Source organism: Solanum verrucosum, unplaced genomic scaffold (genome assembly GCF_900185275.1).
Source record: "Solanum verrucosum unplaced genomic scaffold, falcon-dt-bn FXZP01000165.1, whole genome shotgun sequence".
In the NCBI taxonomy this organism is placed as follows: Eukaryota; Viridiplantae; Streptophyta; class Magnoliopsida; order Solanales; family Solanaceae; genus Solanum; species Solanum verrucosum.
In genome coordinates this window covers 1,289,593-1,307,588 of record NW_026020340.1, presented here as the reverse complement: position 1 = coordinate 1,307,588, position 17,996 = coordinate 1,289,593, and the positions used below count along the sequence as shown (strand labels likewise).

The 17,996-nt window shown below is 35.1% G+C and overlaps 3 protein-coding genes across 4 annotated transcripts in view; all 3 read right to left on the bottom strand.

Moving 5' to 3' along the window:
* Positions 1–17,996, bottom strand: part of LOC125837043 (uncharacterized) — a 142,092-nt gene that overhangs the window by 29,467 nt on the left and 94,629 nt on the right. The gene's annotated exons all lie outside the window — the stretch shown is intronic.
* Positions 8,826–9,707, bottom strand: LOC125837042 (U11/U12 small nuclear ribonucleoprotein 31 kDa protein). The gene has a single exon (XM_049516178.1). It carries the CDS (start codon positions 9,676–9,678, stop codon positions 8,854–8,856), a length of 825 nt encoding a protein of 274 aa, XP_049372135.1. The 5' UTR covers positions 9,679–9,707; the 3' UTR covers positions 8,826–8,853.
* LOC125837022 (serine carboxypeptidase-like) lies at positions 10,466–16,904 on the bottom strand. The gene is made up of 9 exons (XM_049516159.1): positions 16,474–16,904; positions 15,049–15,217; positions 13,961–14,080; positions 12,244–12,387; positions 12,017–12,167; positions 11,734–11,825; positions 11,060–11,318; positions 10,819–10,952; positions 10,466–10,714 (listed from the first exon to the last, which is right to left on the bottom strand). Exons 1-9 carry the CDS (start codon positions 16,788–16,790, stop codon positions 10,586–10,588), a joined length of 1,515 nt encoding a protein of 504 aa, XP_049372116.1. The 5' UTR covers positions 16,791–16,904; the 3' UTR covers positions 10,466–10,585.

The following is a 17,996-nucleotide window of genomic DNA, read 5'->3' as shown; positions in this document are numbered from 1 at the left end:
AGATGGACTGAAAAAAGAAATGCAGATTCTGTTATGTGTCAAAGAATCATTGGACCAACTTTGCCAACATGTTATCATCCATGCTCAACGAGTATTGTCATTTTGTAGACCAATAAAACTCATCATTAGCTCCTTAAGATTTATAAACCGCGGAACATTAAACCATATAGTATGATCAAATTTCTTGCTCACTACTGGATCACGAAAAGTTTTCTTGACTAAGGTGGTTTTCCCTACACCTCTTGTTCCAACAACACAATGCAATTTCCATCGGGAAGTAACCAATCAACAAGCATGATTCATAATTCTCAATGCCTACAAGCTCTGCATCATCATCAAGAACTACTTCTTCGAGCCTTGACACCTTCCAACATCATTAAAAGATTATCATTTTGAGCTTTAAATAACTTTTCAGACATCAATGAATGATGGCCATGATCTTTTTTCTTGAAAATTTTTGCAGACATGGAATGTCTTGGACATCATGAGCAATTGTTTGATCCATGCTTCTTTCCTGCTTTGTCTTTCTGTCTGTGAAATTAATTACTTGTTTTCAGGATTAGTCCACAATGTGAAGTGTTCTTTTCTATCATTGGGTGTTTGCATCACTCTCCATATCCCTTTATTGGATTTAAGACCAGGGCCAGGTTGTTGCGATAAATAGAACTAGGTGACTGAGATTCTGCATTCTGATTGATACAAGTATATGTATATGTTGTGAACCCAAACACATGTTTGGTGCCTACATCATGTGATAAAAGTTCAGGGATCTTAATTGTTCATTATCCTTCAGGTCGTGCTGTATTAGTCTTCTATCTCCCTCTATTCTCAACGTTTTATCCTGGTGCTCTAAAGCTCCAAAAGGAGAGGGAGGTAGCTAAAGCAGAAAAGAAGGACATGAAGATGGAAAAGAAAGAAAAGAAAACAAGACAAAAAACATAGACAATTTTTCACAACAAAAATCGCCTTTCACGAGGCTTCCTATAGTATTCAAAAAAATGTCACTCTGTCCTACACAATTGTAAACTATGATAGACAAATTTTCACAAAATAAATCGCCTTCCACTAGGCTTTCTCTAGTAATCAAAAAAAAAATGTCACTCTGTCTATCCAGCTTTGTTCAGTAACAATTGTAAACTAATGTTTTGAAAGTATACACATTGAACAATATGTTTTTTCCGTGTACTACGTTTATACAATAATCAGAATATGATTGAGTGAAGTCTGACTATGAATGAGCCAGAGTATGGGGTTACATCAGTTTGAGCCCAGGTAGTCGGGATCAGATCCATCTGATGATGATGGTGTGTGAGTGTGACTGGGTAGGTAAGTGGGATCAAATCCATGGCTAGTTGAGGGAATCTCAATAATTGAGACAGCCTGTGATGAAGTACCATTGCTAGGCATTACATTCGCAGCCTGATTGAAAAGTCCTCTTACAACTTGAACAAATGTGATTGAAAAGTCGTCTTACAACTTGAACAAATGTGATTGAAAAGTCGTCTTACAACTTGAACAGATGTGCAGATGAACCATGTCATGGCTCCACTCAAGCAACTAAGCAAACCTAACAAAAGAACTCGAAGTTAGTTATTATACCAAATCCAGTCAAGAAAAATGAATACAATAAAGTACGGTTCTGAACGAACTAAACAAATGGAATAGAATCTCTACATAATCAAATTAGTACAATAGTGAAAAACTCATGTAACACTTTCGGTTTCAGACTTTCAGATTTCATACATTCTAGCATACCAAATTGAAAATTCAACAATTATGATAATAGTAAGTACGAAATTCTAGGTGCACTGTAATCTGAAATGTGGCTTTCTGATTGTAATACAGATACGTCGTAGATACGTCGTGGAGGACTATCTAAGAACTGAAATGCAATGAATAAAGTTAGGGTTCCGAACTAGAAGAAAGAACTGAATACAACAATGCAGTCAAGAAATTAGGGTTCCGAACTAGAATAATTGATTCTAGATATTCGTAATACAACATCAAATTCTAACAAAATCGAACTGAATACAACAATGCAGTCAAGAAATTAGGGTTCCGAACTATAAGGATTGATTTTATATATTCGTAATACAACATCAAATTCTAACAAAATCGAATATAATCAAGATATTAGGGTTTCAAACGATCGAAAAAGTTGATAATAAACAAATTGAAAAAAATTGATAATAAAGCAATTGAAATGGAGAAGAAGACAATACCTTTTCCTGGAGGATTTTGAAGCAAGTTGTGTATGTACTCAGCCCTATTTGCTTCGTCCAACTCCATTAAAGTTGTTCTTAACATCAATGTAACAGTAGATCTAGTACCCAGGTTATCCATACATTGATTCAGAACGTTCGGTGGATTGTTGAGAGTGTCGAAGGCATTCGAAACAATACCGTCTTGGCACAGAGAAGATGGTTGATACCTCAAGCACCCCCAGCAATGCGCCATAACGAATGCAAGCTTCTACGTGTGAGAACTGAAAGAGAGAGTATATTTTATTTTTTCCAATACACGCGATTATGAACGAGAATTACTAATATATATATATATGATGGCAATGTTGGTGCAGGTACTTATGTCACGGACTTAGAGTTCTGACTAATGTTTCGTGCGGCACTTGACAACTTACTCACGAATCTTTTATGATCTTGTAAGTTCAAGTAAGCCCTTTGAAGATCTTTTATGATCTTGTAAGTTCAAGTAAGCCCTTTGAAGATAGATCGCTAAGAGAATGCATCACAAATCTTTTATGATCTTGTAAGCTCAAGTAAGCCCTTTGAAGCTAGATCGCTAAGAGAATGCAAAGAAAGACTTAGAGAGATTTGGAAATATTTGGAAGAAGGTTTTGTATTACTTGGAGAATGCTTTACAACTTTCTTGGTTGGTTGTTTTAAGCTTGGATGCCTTACAAATGAATGACACCTCTATTTATACTACCACCTAAGGACTAAAGTGTAATTTAAAATTACTTTACAAGTCCCTAAACTATTTACACAATGGTCCCTCTCTAAAATTTTGTACACATATCTAGGGAGTTCTAGAGTATTCTATTAACCTCTATAGAACTCTAGATTCTTCTCCCTTTTTCCAGTGCAAAATTTTAAGGGCAAAGTGGCGGGTCATGACACTTAGATGTTTAAAATTAAAATTTTTGGGAAATTTGACAAATAACCCAAATTTTTAAATACTAGAAAAAAACTAGTATTTGCGTCAAGTCTTGTTAGTTGGGAACTTTTAAAAATTCAAATTCTACACCAAACTTTTTTGAATTTCAATTTCTAAAATTATTTTCTACTCTCTAGTAAAAATAAAAGATATTTTCTCAAAAATATTTTTCATTCATAAATCAAACACTAAAATATCTTTTTCGAAAAATATTTTCTACTCACCAACCAAACATAAGAAAATAAGTCAAAAGTCTACTTTTTTTTTTTAGGAAAACATTGTCCATAGAAAACGTTTCATTCATACCAAACACACATTTATCTCAAAGATTTTCATCCACCCTCGAAATTTTTTTCTGATAACAAAATCATTCTTATAGCATGTTTCTAGATAAAGTATTCATTTAGTAATATGAAAATGAAATTAACTTTAAGATATTGGACTTCATAAAGTAATATTTTTTTTAAAAAAAATCGTGCATGTTTATGTGATTTTATATATTAAATTCAGAATTTCAATGTTGCATATTTTATTTTCTTTTTTCAAGTAAAGTGGAGAGACTTGTGAGTTGTGTGCGCGTATGATTTAATAGGTAATATAAAAATCTCATAACTTCAAATATATATATTTAAAAAAAAAAAAAAAGAGTTCTAAACATGCATTAATTTAAGGGTGCATGTTTTAGGACTACTTTAACGTGAAGAGTTCATGTGTAGTTAGAATTGTTTTGAATTTTTAAAAATTATTTTTTAATGTGCAGTAGGGATAGATAATGATAAATTTTCAAATTTGTGATTTAATTTATGGGTGTGTTTGGTATGAATCCAATTTTCTCATATTTGGTTGGGTTAAACATTTTGAAAAATATTTTTTAAATCAACTCATTTTCCTCAAATTTAAGGAAAATGACTTCCCTTCAAATATTAAGAAAAATATTTTCCAAAACTCTCTTCCTTGGAGGGTGCATGTTTTTAGGATTACTTTAGAGATTGTAGAAGTTTTCTTACCTTTTTTTTTTTTTTTTTTTTTTTATATTGTGCAGAAATGTAAGTGTACTGAATAAGTTTTAGGGAAAATGCATAAGTACCCCCAACCTATACCCAAAATCTCTGAGACACACCTAACCTTTACTAAGGTCCTATTACCCCCTCGAACTTATTTTATATATAATTTTCTACCCCTTTTCTGTCTACGTGGCACTATCCTTGAAAAAATTGTCAACATGCGTTGGGCCAGGGCCGGCTCTTGCCTATAAAATTTTAGGCATTGGCCTTCCTCAAATTTTTATAAATAAAAAATTATGTATCTTAACCCCATTCAAATAGAAGAAATTAAGGAAACATTGTTTTGGATTCTTACATTTTCTTCGTTAACACTTACATTATTTATCCTTTGTAGCTCTTTTTGCACTCTATTTCTTCAAATCTTTGATAGTTAGAGTAATACACTCTCAAAAATATGAATCAATAGTCGAAAAGTGTTGAACAAAGTGCATTACAAATTATTTTTAAAAAATTTATTTGTTAATTTTCATATTAAAGTAGGTATACCAAGCTATCAACTTTTTGAATCAAATTCTATGATTCTAACTCTTATATTTAAAGTTTATCAACTTATTACTTATAAAATTGTGTTAATAATTGATATAATAATTGTCTCAATAAAAGGATGTTTTTCAATGTTGAATTGATAAAATCTTACTTAAAACTAATAATTAAAAAAAAAGTGTTTGAAAAATCATTTATATAAAAGATATTAAGTAGTAATTTACGTCTAAAATTTTAAAAAATAAATAGATATAGATAAAATTTATATAGATTTTAGGCCTCTAATAAAAATTTCGCTTTATGCCACAAATTATGTTGAGCCGCCCCTGCGCTGGGCCCACAAGATAGTGCCACGTAGGCCGAAAAGGGGTAGAAAACTATATATAAAATAAGTTCGGGAGGGTAATAGGACCTTAGAAAAGGTTAGGTGTGTCTCATAAATTTTGGGCATAGGTTGAGGGGTACTTGTGCATTTTTTCAAGGATAGTGTCACGTAGGCCGAAAAGGGGTAGAAAACTATATATAAAATAAGTTCGGGAGGGTAATAGGACCTTAGAAAAGGTTAGGTGTGTCTCATAAATTTTGGGCATAGGCAGAGGGGTACTTGTGCATTTTCCCTAAGTTTTAAAATATAATCATGAAAAGTTATATAATGCACATTTTTTCCATCCAAGTTAAGAGAGAGACAAATTATTATAGTATAACTAAAGAGTAAATTACACCTTCTTCTTTTTTTTCTAATTACAATAATCCTTCAAAATTTGTACCTTCTGGATACATAAGTCACCATCTGGATACATTAATTCTAATACAAGAAAAAAAATTCTGTTGCGCTAAAAAGGGAATAAAATCTGAAAAATAATTAAATCCCATAAATTATGCTTGTGTTTCTTCTTACTCTCAAGTCTCAATCATACAAAGATAAATCCTATATATAGAACGAACAAAGAAATTCAAAATTTCAAATTGCTCCCCCGTTCAACTAAGAAATCTTTCAGATTTGATTCAAAATCTTTTGTCGAACTTTTGAGTAAGCGAGGTGAGTCATGAAGGATACAAAAGTGATGGAATTGTTGTTGGACAAACGATAGTTATGAAGGATACAAAAGTGATGGAATTGTAATTGGATAAACGATTTCCTTTTGAATCTTCAAGTCAGTGGCAGAGCTAGAAATTTTATTAAGGGTGTCCAAGAATAATGGTGTCCCGGAATCTGAGCAATTTTCCAGCTATTCACATTCATTAACAACTTTTCAGGCATTTGTTCCCGTGAAAGATACTTAAGCTTGCTCAAGTGCTCAATCCCAGAGGGCAACTCCTCCATTAATCTCTGCAATCGCGCAATTGATATTTTTTTTACGTTTATTATTTAGATTATTAATGTTTGATTGTGTGTTTCGAAGGAAAATGATAAATCAGATTTCGGATCAATCTATATTATAATATTATATTCATTAAAATAATATAATATAATACAAATTAATATGATTCAATACATTATGAAGTAGTTTTTCGATAGGGAAAGAGACAAAGGAGGGGGAGTTGGCTATAATTGAGACAATTCTGATGGAGGATATGGATTTTTTCGAGATAGTTAACCACTTTTTTCACCCTGAGAGGATGAATGTAATTCAATTCGAACGAAATGAGAGGTACAACAAACGAGTTGATAGTCCTCGTCGAGGTAGGAGTTAGAGCCTACAACTTGAAAAGCGTAATGTACTTTGATATATATTACTCAAATTTCTTGATAATTATGAGCGCAATGTACTTTGATATATATTACTCAAATTTCTTGATAATTGCAACATGATGATTGTTTCTCCCTTTCAATTTGTTTGTTTTAAAGACATTTTAGTAAACATATGTTTAATTTAAGATCATAAGATTTGAAAATCACTCAACATAAAAAAATGATTCAAACATTCCAATTATTTAATAGCCCTTTTTTGAAGGTACCATTTAATTGAAATTTGGACTAGGTTGAAGAATTGTACTCCAGTTAATTAGATAAAGTCTTCGTGTATTTTGCTGACATTAGTCTCTTTTGTTAGTTGCCATAACAATACTCTCGATGTAATTTTATAAGTAGAATCTGAAAAGAATAGGATATACACAAATCTTATCCGCGAACACAAGTTTCAGAAGCTGTCTTGCTTCAGTCAGACATATCAATTTCATCTATTTCCTTACAGAAAGGAAATCAAGCTGGACAAGCTAATAATACAATGAAATTGGTAATATAACATCTTCAATGCATATGAAATTTTGCATTTTGTTTTCAGGTAAGTTCGATATTACAGGTAACGTTCGATAACTTTCCTCCTCAAGTAAAGAACAACCTAACTAACGAGTCAACCTATTGATCCACCGAGAAACAGGAGTGCCATACAATGGCTTGCATTGACATGCTTGAAGTACCTGAATATGGTGCTCTCGGTGAGTGTTGATCTATTCCAATGAAGTAAACTTTGAAGTGATTCTGAAATATAACAAGGACATCAAAAGATCTTAGCAAGCTCCAATTCCCTGACCAAAAATGATGAAGAACGAGGGAGATAAGACTGACAACAGACATGTTTACGAGCAAAAAGAGAAACGAACAACTTGAGAAGAAAAGACACTATGTATGAATAACAGTACACTAACAGTGAATGCAAAATGAAGTATGTTAAGCTCATGTATTTGCAAAGAGGATGAGGGGCAAACTCTGGATAGAGTGTTTAGATAAGATACCAACACTAAGCATGCTGCTGCAGAATTGGAGCTGTTAGATTAAAGTAACGCCTGGTTATAAATGCAAGAGAGTAACTACATTCTGCAAAATTTGTTTCTCGTAAGATTGGTGTCACGAGGCACACTCTTATGCAGAAAGAGCAAGCAGACTAAAACAAACTTATTTCTTGGTTAGTTCCCACTTACTTGTCTTGTTGGGTGACAATGTAAGTTGATTCAAATACATAACTTTAGAGCACAATTCCACTGCTTATAGTTATATTATAGCATTACCAAGCTGCAGAAAAAGCAACTATTCTTCAAAGTTAAACGAACGTTGGTTTCAAATGGATATAGAGGATTCATATAGCCAAACACGCCTACTTAGGGATTGAGGCGCAATTGTTACTGTAGTTGATGGTGGTTCCTTTTCTATCTTTATATAGACCTATCTCTCACTATCTAACAAAGAAAGGCTGAGGGCGGACATCGGAACGTCAGGGGCATGCTAATACTGGCGAGGTTAGGAACCCCACTATGACACAACAGCCAAAAAAGAGGCCACCTTGATAGACTATTTCACTTTTAAGAGGAAAACACTCTCTTAAAATGAAGCATTAACGGGATAAACTTTATATAAAGACATTCCAGTGTCAACAACGGTTTCCAAGAGAAGTACATAAGAAATAATGGAGTATTCATATACACCGCCATACCGAATGGACTTGGAAATTCTCAAACGTTTCAGTTCCGATCAAGTCTCTAGAGAAGAACACTGGATGTATTCAATAAGACATATCAAAGGAAGTCTGCACTATAGCAAAAAGAAGAATTCTTGCAATTCAGTTTCAGGAGAGTTCAAAGTGTGAAGACCTCCGAAGTAAATGCAGTTATAAACTTACAAATAGATCCAACGAATCATGGTTACAATTTTGATTGCAAAAAGAAAAGAGATTTAAATCTAACTTGGCTTGTAATCTCCTTTTTCCGAAACCACATATGAGTACTTCTATAATGCTACCACAATTTAGTTAAACCTACATATAGCATAATTCCATCTAGTTGGAGCAGGACTCTCAGCAGTTGGGATAAGGAAAACAACAACGAAAGAACTACATTGTTCATAAAAATTGGAACTTTTACCAAGAATAACATTGTGCCAACTTAAAGCTATATAAGTTCTATATTTCTTCTACACAAACTACTATCTAGTTCCACAATCGATATCACACATCATATTGATATTCACCAATGAAATCGAATAACATTCAACAATTACCAAAACACTAGACAGGAGGGAATGAGTTTTTTTAAAATACCTTCATTTAACACCATTGAAAATCATTCCTCAACTTCAGAAACAAGCTTAAAAGCTCGAATTTTTCCTCATCTAATTCCGCGAAAAAAGAAAAAAATGTCAATCCTCCTCATCACTCTCATCACTAAAATAACCTTTTCTCTTCTCCGTCCTTGCTTCCTTCTTGAATTCGTCATTATCTCCTTTCAATAACCTCTCCTCTGCTCCTCTATCCACTACAGAAGCCCAATTATCGTCATCAAAACGCGCTCCCCCTTCATCATCCGCCTCCTCCTCTTCCTCGTCATCCTCCCATTCCCCAACCCTACCCTCATCACCCGCCTTTCCTCCTCCTCCACCACCACCACCCCTCCGCCCTTTCTTCGGTGGCTCAGGCCTCTCCCTAGGTCCAAGCAAATTCTTCGGACACTCGTACGATAAATGCCCTTCTTCCCCACATTCATAACACCTACTCTTATCCTTATAAACCTTCTTCCTTATAAACTCAGCAGCACGGCCATTATCAGAAGCAATTGACGCAGTTAGGGTTCGTCCATTCAGGACTTTTTTGTCAATTCCTTTCACAGCTTTAATTGCATCTTCTCTAGAAACAAAAAGGATGAACGCTACCCCACGGCTCTTTCGAGTGACCCGATCTTTAACTACAGTTACCTTTGCAACCTTGCCGAAAGTGGAGAAGATTGTATGGAGGTCGGAATTTGTCAGGGTATAATCGAGATTACTCACGTAAACTGTTGACTTTGATGGAGCTAGTCCACCGCTCCCGCTGCTTCCGCCGCCGCCGCCGCCGTGAGAGGATTTTGAAGTGGAAACGTTTTTGGATGTGGCGGAAGACGACGGCGCCGGTGATGGTGCGGAGGAGTATCGGTAGTAAAAGGTGTCGTCTTCGTCGTCATCTTCGCTGTACTTTCTCTTCCTCGACATTTTACAATATTTTTTTTCCACTGAGGAGCTTCAGTTAATCCATAATAAAAGGGGTGGACGAATCCATGACTAATAAGTACTCTTTCATTTAATTAGAGGTCTCGGATTCGAATCCCTATATACGAAAGTTTTCTTTTTTCACTAAGAGGTCTTGGTTCGAGTCTTCCTAGGCATGAAATCACAGATCTCAAATTCAAATCTCTATATACAAAGTCTTCTTCATCCACTAAAAGATCCTAAATTCGAGTACCTTTGTTAGGTGTATTTAGTCGAACTTACATGTTAATATCGCTCTACCCCAAGCGAATCCAAATACATGCTACCAAACACCAAGTAGGAAAAAATGGGTGGGATTAGCCTTCCAAATTAAAAATATTAAATTGGTATTAAAGTTAACTATATTAAAATTACATGAAAGTTGAAACAATTCAAACCTTAATAACAACAGCAAACACTAGTAAAAAGATTAAAAATAAGACTTAAGCATAAAAAACACATCTGAACTACTTTTTAACTATCGAGCACACGAAAACATATTTAAGAATGTCTACCCAAGTTTGCTTAGGACACGATAAACTCGAATCAAATTGAATGAATATTAGATCATTCATATAGTGGAATCCAACTTAATTTGTGAATTTAACGTAGATGAACAATTAATTTATTCACAACATTAGCTCAAAAGACATGTAATGTGCCTTCAAAATGCCTTTCTGACTTCAAATGTTTATCATGTCTCAAATGCGATTCAGAAAGTTTTCATCATTGCTTGGTTCAAACATACACTGGGTAAAGAAAGTTTGGACAAACGTCACGAAATTCTTAGTCGTTGCCAAAGAGGCCACCTAATATCAGGATAGAGCAACATTTACAGATATCTGAGAATCATGAAACGCGTAATCAGAGATCATATTGAAGCAACCAAGTTTTCAGGTTCAGTCGTCTGCTGAGAAAGGGTGCCTCTAGTCCACCTCTTTAGCATCTCTAAGGCAGCTTGAGGCTGATCCATTGGAACCATGTGTCCAGCATCATGAACCTATTATGCATTTGACCAAAAGACATTTAGCTCAAACATTTATCATTATAAAATGAACAATAGGGTCGTTAATAGATGGATGCAGGGTCGATAAAGAAAGGCACCTTGAGGAAACTTAGAGGCCCGTGGCTTCTCAACAATCCTGCTTCAGAACCGTTAACTTCAAAGGGGACTTCGGTAGATGCTACAAACTCTTTCTGACCTTTCCATTCCATGGCCTGAACCCATCTTGAGTTACCTGGTAAAGAAACGATTTTATGACATCCGAACATTTATTTATTTTTGAAACTGTAACTTTCTGAACAAATTTCCATTATCGAGCTAATGGATAAGCTGATGCCTTACCAAGCCAGTTGCAAATGAGATCATATTCTCCAGCATACACAAGCAGCTTTATTCCATCCTCGAGCAAGGTTGGAATTCCTACTTCGGAGTTCCTCATCCAGTCAATAAGCATTGCCTGGTACACAGTAGTACTACACGAGACAAACTCTATATCCTCAACGCCAAGAGCCTTTTTAACAGAGCGCAGATTCAGCATTTTCTCCATGTCTGAGAAGTCGTAGCAGAGTCGTCCCACACACTTCTTTCTGATGTCATAGTGCTGCAGACCAAAAACTTAATTTATCAGAAACATAGTTAACCAGTCATTTGTTCACAACTTTGGAAGGCATGTCTGCGGGATAATGTAACCCTCTGAATAATTAAAAACATCACCTTGAAGTGAAAGGTTAACTATGCCGGTATCCCAAACAAGTTGGGGTCGGCTGTATGAATAATTGAATATTGACCATGTTTCTCCACTTAAATTCATCTTTGGCCAACATTACAATAGAAGTTCTTTATATTATTTATTGGAATAAAAATCTCTCACAACAATTTATAAAAGATAAATTTCTAGGATCATTTCTACTCTTTGTGAGGCTGCTGACACACCTATTTCTCTACAAAGTACAGAATATGTGTAACAAGCACGACAATTAGTAGAAAATGAATGGCAGAAATGGATAAGAACTTACATTGATGTCAACCCCGGCACTTGCGCGGACAGCAGTGAATATAGAATTGCAAACAAAATAAGCCGCCAAGCAAGAGACTTTCCCATCAGTGCCTAAAAGACGGAAAACAGACATAGAAACTGAGAAGCAAAACAGAGTACAGAGAATTGATTTGCTGTGAGTGCAAGAACATCCATTTATGTCGGGACAATACCCCAGCCCCCTTTATACCCTTTTTCATCCCAGGGAAATCCAAAATGAGTCAAATGATATGGAGGAAAGAAAGAAAGTAAACAGGATGTACCACAAAGGTTTACTACGACTTCACAAACTGGAATTAGTTTGTTGATACGATCATGAGTAGACTTCGAAATTAATCCCATGTCCAATGCATAGTCAGTGTATGCAGGGTATTGTATTTTGGGATCTGTAAGCCCATTCCCAATGGCAAATCCCTAGTCAAATACATCCAATGAAGTCAAGAGACGTGATTAAGGAAATAAAAATACAACAGCTGGTGAAACGTGGTACCTTTAAGTTTATATGTGTTCCTTCTTTACCCTTATTTCCTTTGTGTACTCTTGCAGCAAAAGCAGGAATGTAGTGCCCAGCATATGATTCTCCAGTTATGTAGAAATCGTTCTTTACAAGCTCTGGATGCTCCTCAAAGAATGCCTATATCATTATTAATGATCATATCAACACAAAAAAGTCAGGATTGTAATTATCTTTGTTGCACATCAAATTAGAAAAATGTACTGTCTGACTGTCTCCACCAAGAAGGAAGAAACTAATAATCAAACCACAACAATCATTCAAAACTTGAAGAAGCAGACAAGTAGAGGAAAAAACACTAAAATCTGTAAACCTATGTTGTCAACTGATTAAATGACGAAAATATTCGACATGGAATTCATCTGAATACAGTGAGTAAGGGCCGAATAGGTAATTGTGTAGTGTCTTAAAGGTGGTTAGGCCAAGTTCTGGTAAAACTTCCGGGTTAAAAGCTGTAATACATGCTAACTAAAAGCATGCAAGAGGGAAATAACTAACCAACAAGTCTTCTAAAAGAAAATTAAGCAATCAGCTGCAAGTTCCAGTAAAAAACATGGAACCCATTCCATGAAGAAGGTTCCTGAATACTGCAAAAAGGTTGAGGGACAGGATGTGCTGGCAGGTGACCACATTCTTGCCATTAAACATTTGGAAGATAAAAGAACTCCAAATTATGATACTGCCTCTTTTTTGCCTGGGACCAGAACACATGCATCAAACACCTATAAGGCTCACTCATCAGCACAGTGTAAGGCTCGAGTCCTAGGGTATAACATCTCTCCTATAATCTATATATGTATGAGGTCATTAGTTCTTTAAGGCTTGGGTACTAGTGTTCAGAAACTGAGCCTTTTGAGCTCTTTGAGAAACCCGTGTACACCAGTGTAACCCCTTTTTGCATCTCACACGTAGACTGGTGATCAACACACAGACAAGAGAACTAACAAGTACAGCACACTCGAAGAGTCCAAGCAGCTATCTAAAAGGGATCTCAGACACATCAATAAAACCCTTACTATCACCAGTAATTAAATTTTTCACCCGGAACCAATTCTAGACAGGTCAGCAGCGAGATAGAGGTATCTTACATCACCATAGCAACCCATCATTAGACCATACTAGGTGATGGTAAATATATCATCGTTAAAGAATTCTCCTACTAATTTCAGTCTTTTCTCCAACTCTTCCCATAGTTGCCCATAATAAGCATCATGACTCATGTCTATTTGTCAATATCACAACTTCAGTGAGATAGAAAACGTTTCATAAACGGATTCTTGAAAGAAGATCACAGGTGTTTGGTAATTGTTTATCATTCTGTCTGCACACTATCTAAGACAACAATTTTATTAACAAAAAAAGGTCACAAGTGACTTTGTATCCCGGTAGTTTGATTGTGATCAGGATACTGAAGTTGTGATTTTACCCCCAAGTACAGTTTCTCCATAATATAGAAAAGTTTATCACCCTTTTTTGAATAGGTGGAATGTTTATCATCCTTTAGAAGCAGCATATATTACCCCATGTAGCAAACCTTATAATAACATCTATGAAACCAGGAATTGATAGGTAAGAAAACATTTGGAAGCCATAGTGTCATCATAAGACTATGATCTGAACGGAGGAATTCCACAGGAGTGTGTGCATATATAAATAAAAGGTTCCAAGTTGTCTTGAGGGTTTATTTTCAAACCTGAATAAAGTCATACAAGTCGTCGCTAACACATGTTTCAGTGTGACAGAGGTCACGCCTGTCAGAACTGTAACTGAAGCCAGTACCTGTAGGTTGGTCTACATAGATAAGGTTTGATACCTGCAGAATTAACATGTAGACATAAATTAGTGTCCTTAAAGGACAAAAAGGAAATTCTAATAACGAAAATGAACCAACTACTTTAATCTAAGAAACATGCAGAAAATTTCATCCTGTAAGACTTGGCAATCAAATTCCAAGTTTCAATCAAAACTCAAACCACCAGCACCAAAACTGAAGTTCCTGTGGAACCTGAAATACATTCCTATCTGCAGTAACAAACTGCCATGCAGGCAATTTAATTTCAAAGAGTAGAAGGAAGAAAGCAGACAGAAGTATGTCATCAGGGAAATGTAATTTTTTTTTGAGAAGGAAAACGTTTGTCAACATTGATCTAGTTTCATGTACACGGTTCCCTCTTGGAGAAGGATATGCAGAAGCTTAGATTATTGAAGCTTTGGTAAGCGGAATCAAGAACTGATGTCTTTATATTGATGATTCATCTGTTTATGCAAAATATTGAACCAGAGAAGGACATGTTATTAACTGTTCTGTTTCACAACATATTCATAATTGCCATTTCATTTTTTATTCAGGGAAAAAAGAAAATGGAAATTATGAATATTTTTTCCCACAAAACAGTTTCTTAATTGCCTTTTCCAATTATTCTTTTTGTTTAAAAGAAAATGATACTATCACACAGAAACTTCCACAATGAACAAATTATTAAGGTGACTGGAGAAAGCAAGTGCACCAATATTGGCAGAGCAAAATCCATTCGTCCATGGGAGATTTATGTACTACTCTTAACTTTCATATATCACAGAGAGGAAACAAGAGAAAGTCTTATTGCAATCAAGCTGAACCATTGAGTAAAGCGCATGAAGGTAAACTGCAACTATTAGTTTGATGGTAAACTGCAACTATTGCTTGAGCACAAGCTTTTTTCTTTACGCACCACAAGATACAGTGGTTAACTGACAAGAAACTACTAAGACTGAAAAGCTACTTTCAAAGATAGTCAATACCTTGTCCCACCCATATTCATTCGGCACAAGTGACAAATTTTTTGAAATAGAAAAAGGTCCATTTTCATAGAAAAGGGCCAATTCACTACTGCAACCAGGCCCTCCACTCAACCAGATGACAACAGGGTCATCCTTACTTCCGCGTGATTCAAAGAAGAAATAGAACAACCTACAAATGGAAGATGACACAGTTCAATAAATAAGAGACCACACAACAACAAGTAGCTGGTTGATAAGATAGACCAGAACATGACGATATAAAGCAGGATTTCCCAGGAGATGTACATTTTAACAATTAATCCCGAAGGAGAAATATTACAATGAAACAAGCTGATGTACATCTCTAAGCACACTGAAGGTCTTAAAATATAATTGTCTTAATAAAAATAAGTCGTAGTTATTTAGCAATCTAACAGTAAACACATTTCTCCACAAAAGTTACTAACACTGATACTTGAAGATAAATATATGAGCACAGCAAAATATTTCTACATTAAACAATTAATCTACTAAATCTCAATCCCAAACTAATTGCATTTGGTTGTATACATTTGTCTATACCAATTCACTCTACTTGGATCCCTTTTCAACTGTTGCATTTGAGTTTCCAAAACGTGAAGTGAATGAGTAGGTAAATAAAGGAGTTCATACAAGGGTGTGGGACATAAGACTACACAGAACTTGCTACAGTCCTAACACACCAAAATGCAATCCAACACATGTCGATGCAGGGCATATGAGAAAGTAACCCCCTCCACCCACCCCTAAAAAACCCAAAACTAGACCTTTATTGAATGCCTAAACCATGGAAATCCAAGCAAATTTCACCTTCATCAAGAAATGAATTAGGCTACCAGAACTGTACTCCTTTTCTCCTGTAAGGATATGACGCCTAGGTCTAACTCAGCCCCAAAATTTAGCTCATTAATAGGGAGAATTACCCAAATCCATATAACCGCACTATACTCTAACACCCCCTTCGCGCTCAGGCCCAACTGGAGAGTGGATCAAAAGCCCAACCTGACTCTGATACCATGTAAAGATGCCTAAGTCAACTTCAAAAGTTAGCTCATGAGGAAAGGATTATCCAAATCCATATTAGCCGACCGTCCGTCTATTGTGGGGCTTTAACCCACCTAACATTTTCCAACTTGCATGACAATTTTTAATTTTGTGATATTTGAAAATGACTGTTATCATCTCAATATAACTGTCACAATCAACAAATTATTCAAATCCATTTATCTATTCATGATAATCAGGTTTTAATGTGATGTTTTATATATATATATCAAATCACCTTTTACACCATTATCTTATTCCTAACATAACATAACATAACAAAACAACGCAATTACTTTCTTAAACTCCATATTAAATCACACAATAACATAATAGAAATCACCCTAGGGTTCCAAAAGTTACCTAGCAGCATGAGAATGCTTAATCTTATAATAACCAGCATGATGCCCCAAATCTTCAAATGAAACACTAGAATTCGCCAAATTAGGGAATGAGAATCGCTTCTCAACGATTCTAGAACCTTCATCGTCGGTCTGAAACGGATCCCGATCGACAATGTTATCTGATTCCTTAGGAAACAAATTGAGCTCCCGAATCAATTTCTCCGCTTGCTTCGATGCGAACCTCGAAGGAAATACTGAAATCTTCGCGAATGAAAATGAAGGAAAAACAACAAGGAGAAGAAGAAGAAGATGATGAGGAAGCTTCATTTGCGCCATGCTTGGGGTTTGAAGGGAAAGTGTTTTGTGTGAGAGAGATAAATATTTGTGAATTTGCGTGCGAGAGAAGAGAGTGAGCTAACGGTCCACGTAGAGTGCACACTTTCCAAGAAACTGCTACACACTCTATTTTAGACAAAATTACAAAAAAAGGGCTGTTATTTTCGAAGGTGTACGTCAATTTTATTTGGTTATTTTTGGAAAACTCTCGCGATTTAAGTGCATTAAATTCAAGTAAAAGAAGAAAAATATACTGAAGGAATATAAGACAATATTTTATCTTAATACGCGACCTCGAGTCTTTTCTATCTAGAGTCATGCTCTTATGATATGAAACTGCGTAATCAGCTCTCCTTAATATTTTTTCATTCTACCTCTATCCCTCCATGTACCCTCAACAGCTAGTCTCTCGCACCTCTTTCACTGGAATGCATGCCTAGACTGTCTTAGTCTTGCTTCCCTCATCTTGGCTCCCACAGAGATTACTCTCACCTTCTCCCAGATAGCCGCATTTTAATTTTGTCCCTCCTAGTATGTCCGACTTACACATACATCTCAACATCCTTATCTCCGCAACATGTATCTTTTGAACATATGAGTTTTTGACTGACCAACACTCTACCTCATACAACAAGGATAATCCCGTCTAACCATCACCATATAAAACTTACCTTAAATTTAAATGGTATCTTTTATCACATAAGATCTAAAGACAAGACTCCATTTTATCCAAGTCACCCCAAAGCGATGTATGACATCATTAACGATGTCTCATTTTAAATTCTATAAACTAAAAATTTAATAGAAAAAAAGAAGAAAATAACAACCAAAATTTGAAATGAAAATGCAAAATAAATTGTCATCCGGACAACTCAACCAAATGACAAGTGCATATATACAATTTCTCTTAGTAGTCTTCAATTTATTAGTTGTTTAAAATTAATATTTTGGAATTTAGCACATAATTAACAAAATGGACCAATTAACAACTATTATCAGTTCCTATAAATGTGCTAAACAATGATTACCATAATCCACACTTAATTACTCTAATTGATAAATTTTTCAGATGGCTAAATCTCACATTTTCTCCTTGATGTTTTTCTGCTTACTCCTCATTGCATCAAAGGGTGAGTAAAAAAAAAATTCAATAATTTATTTGTATTATTATAGAGGAGATAGATCAATATGAAAGCATTAAGATTC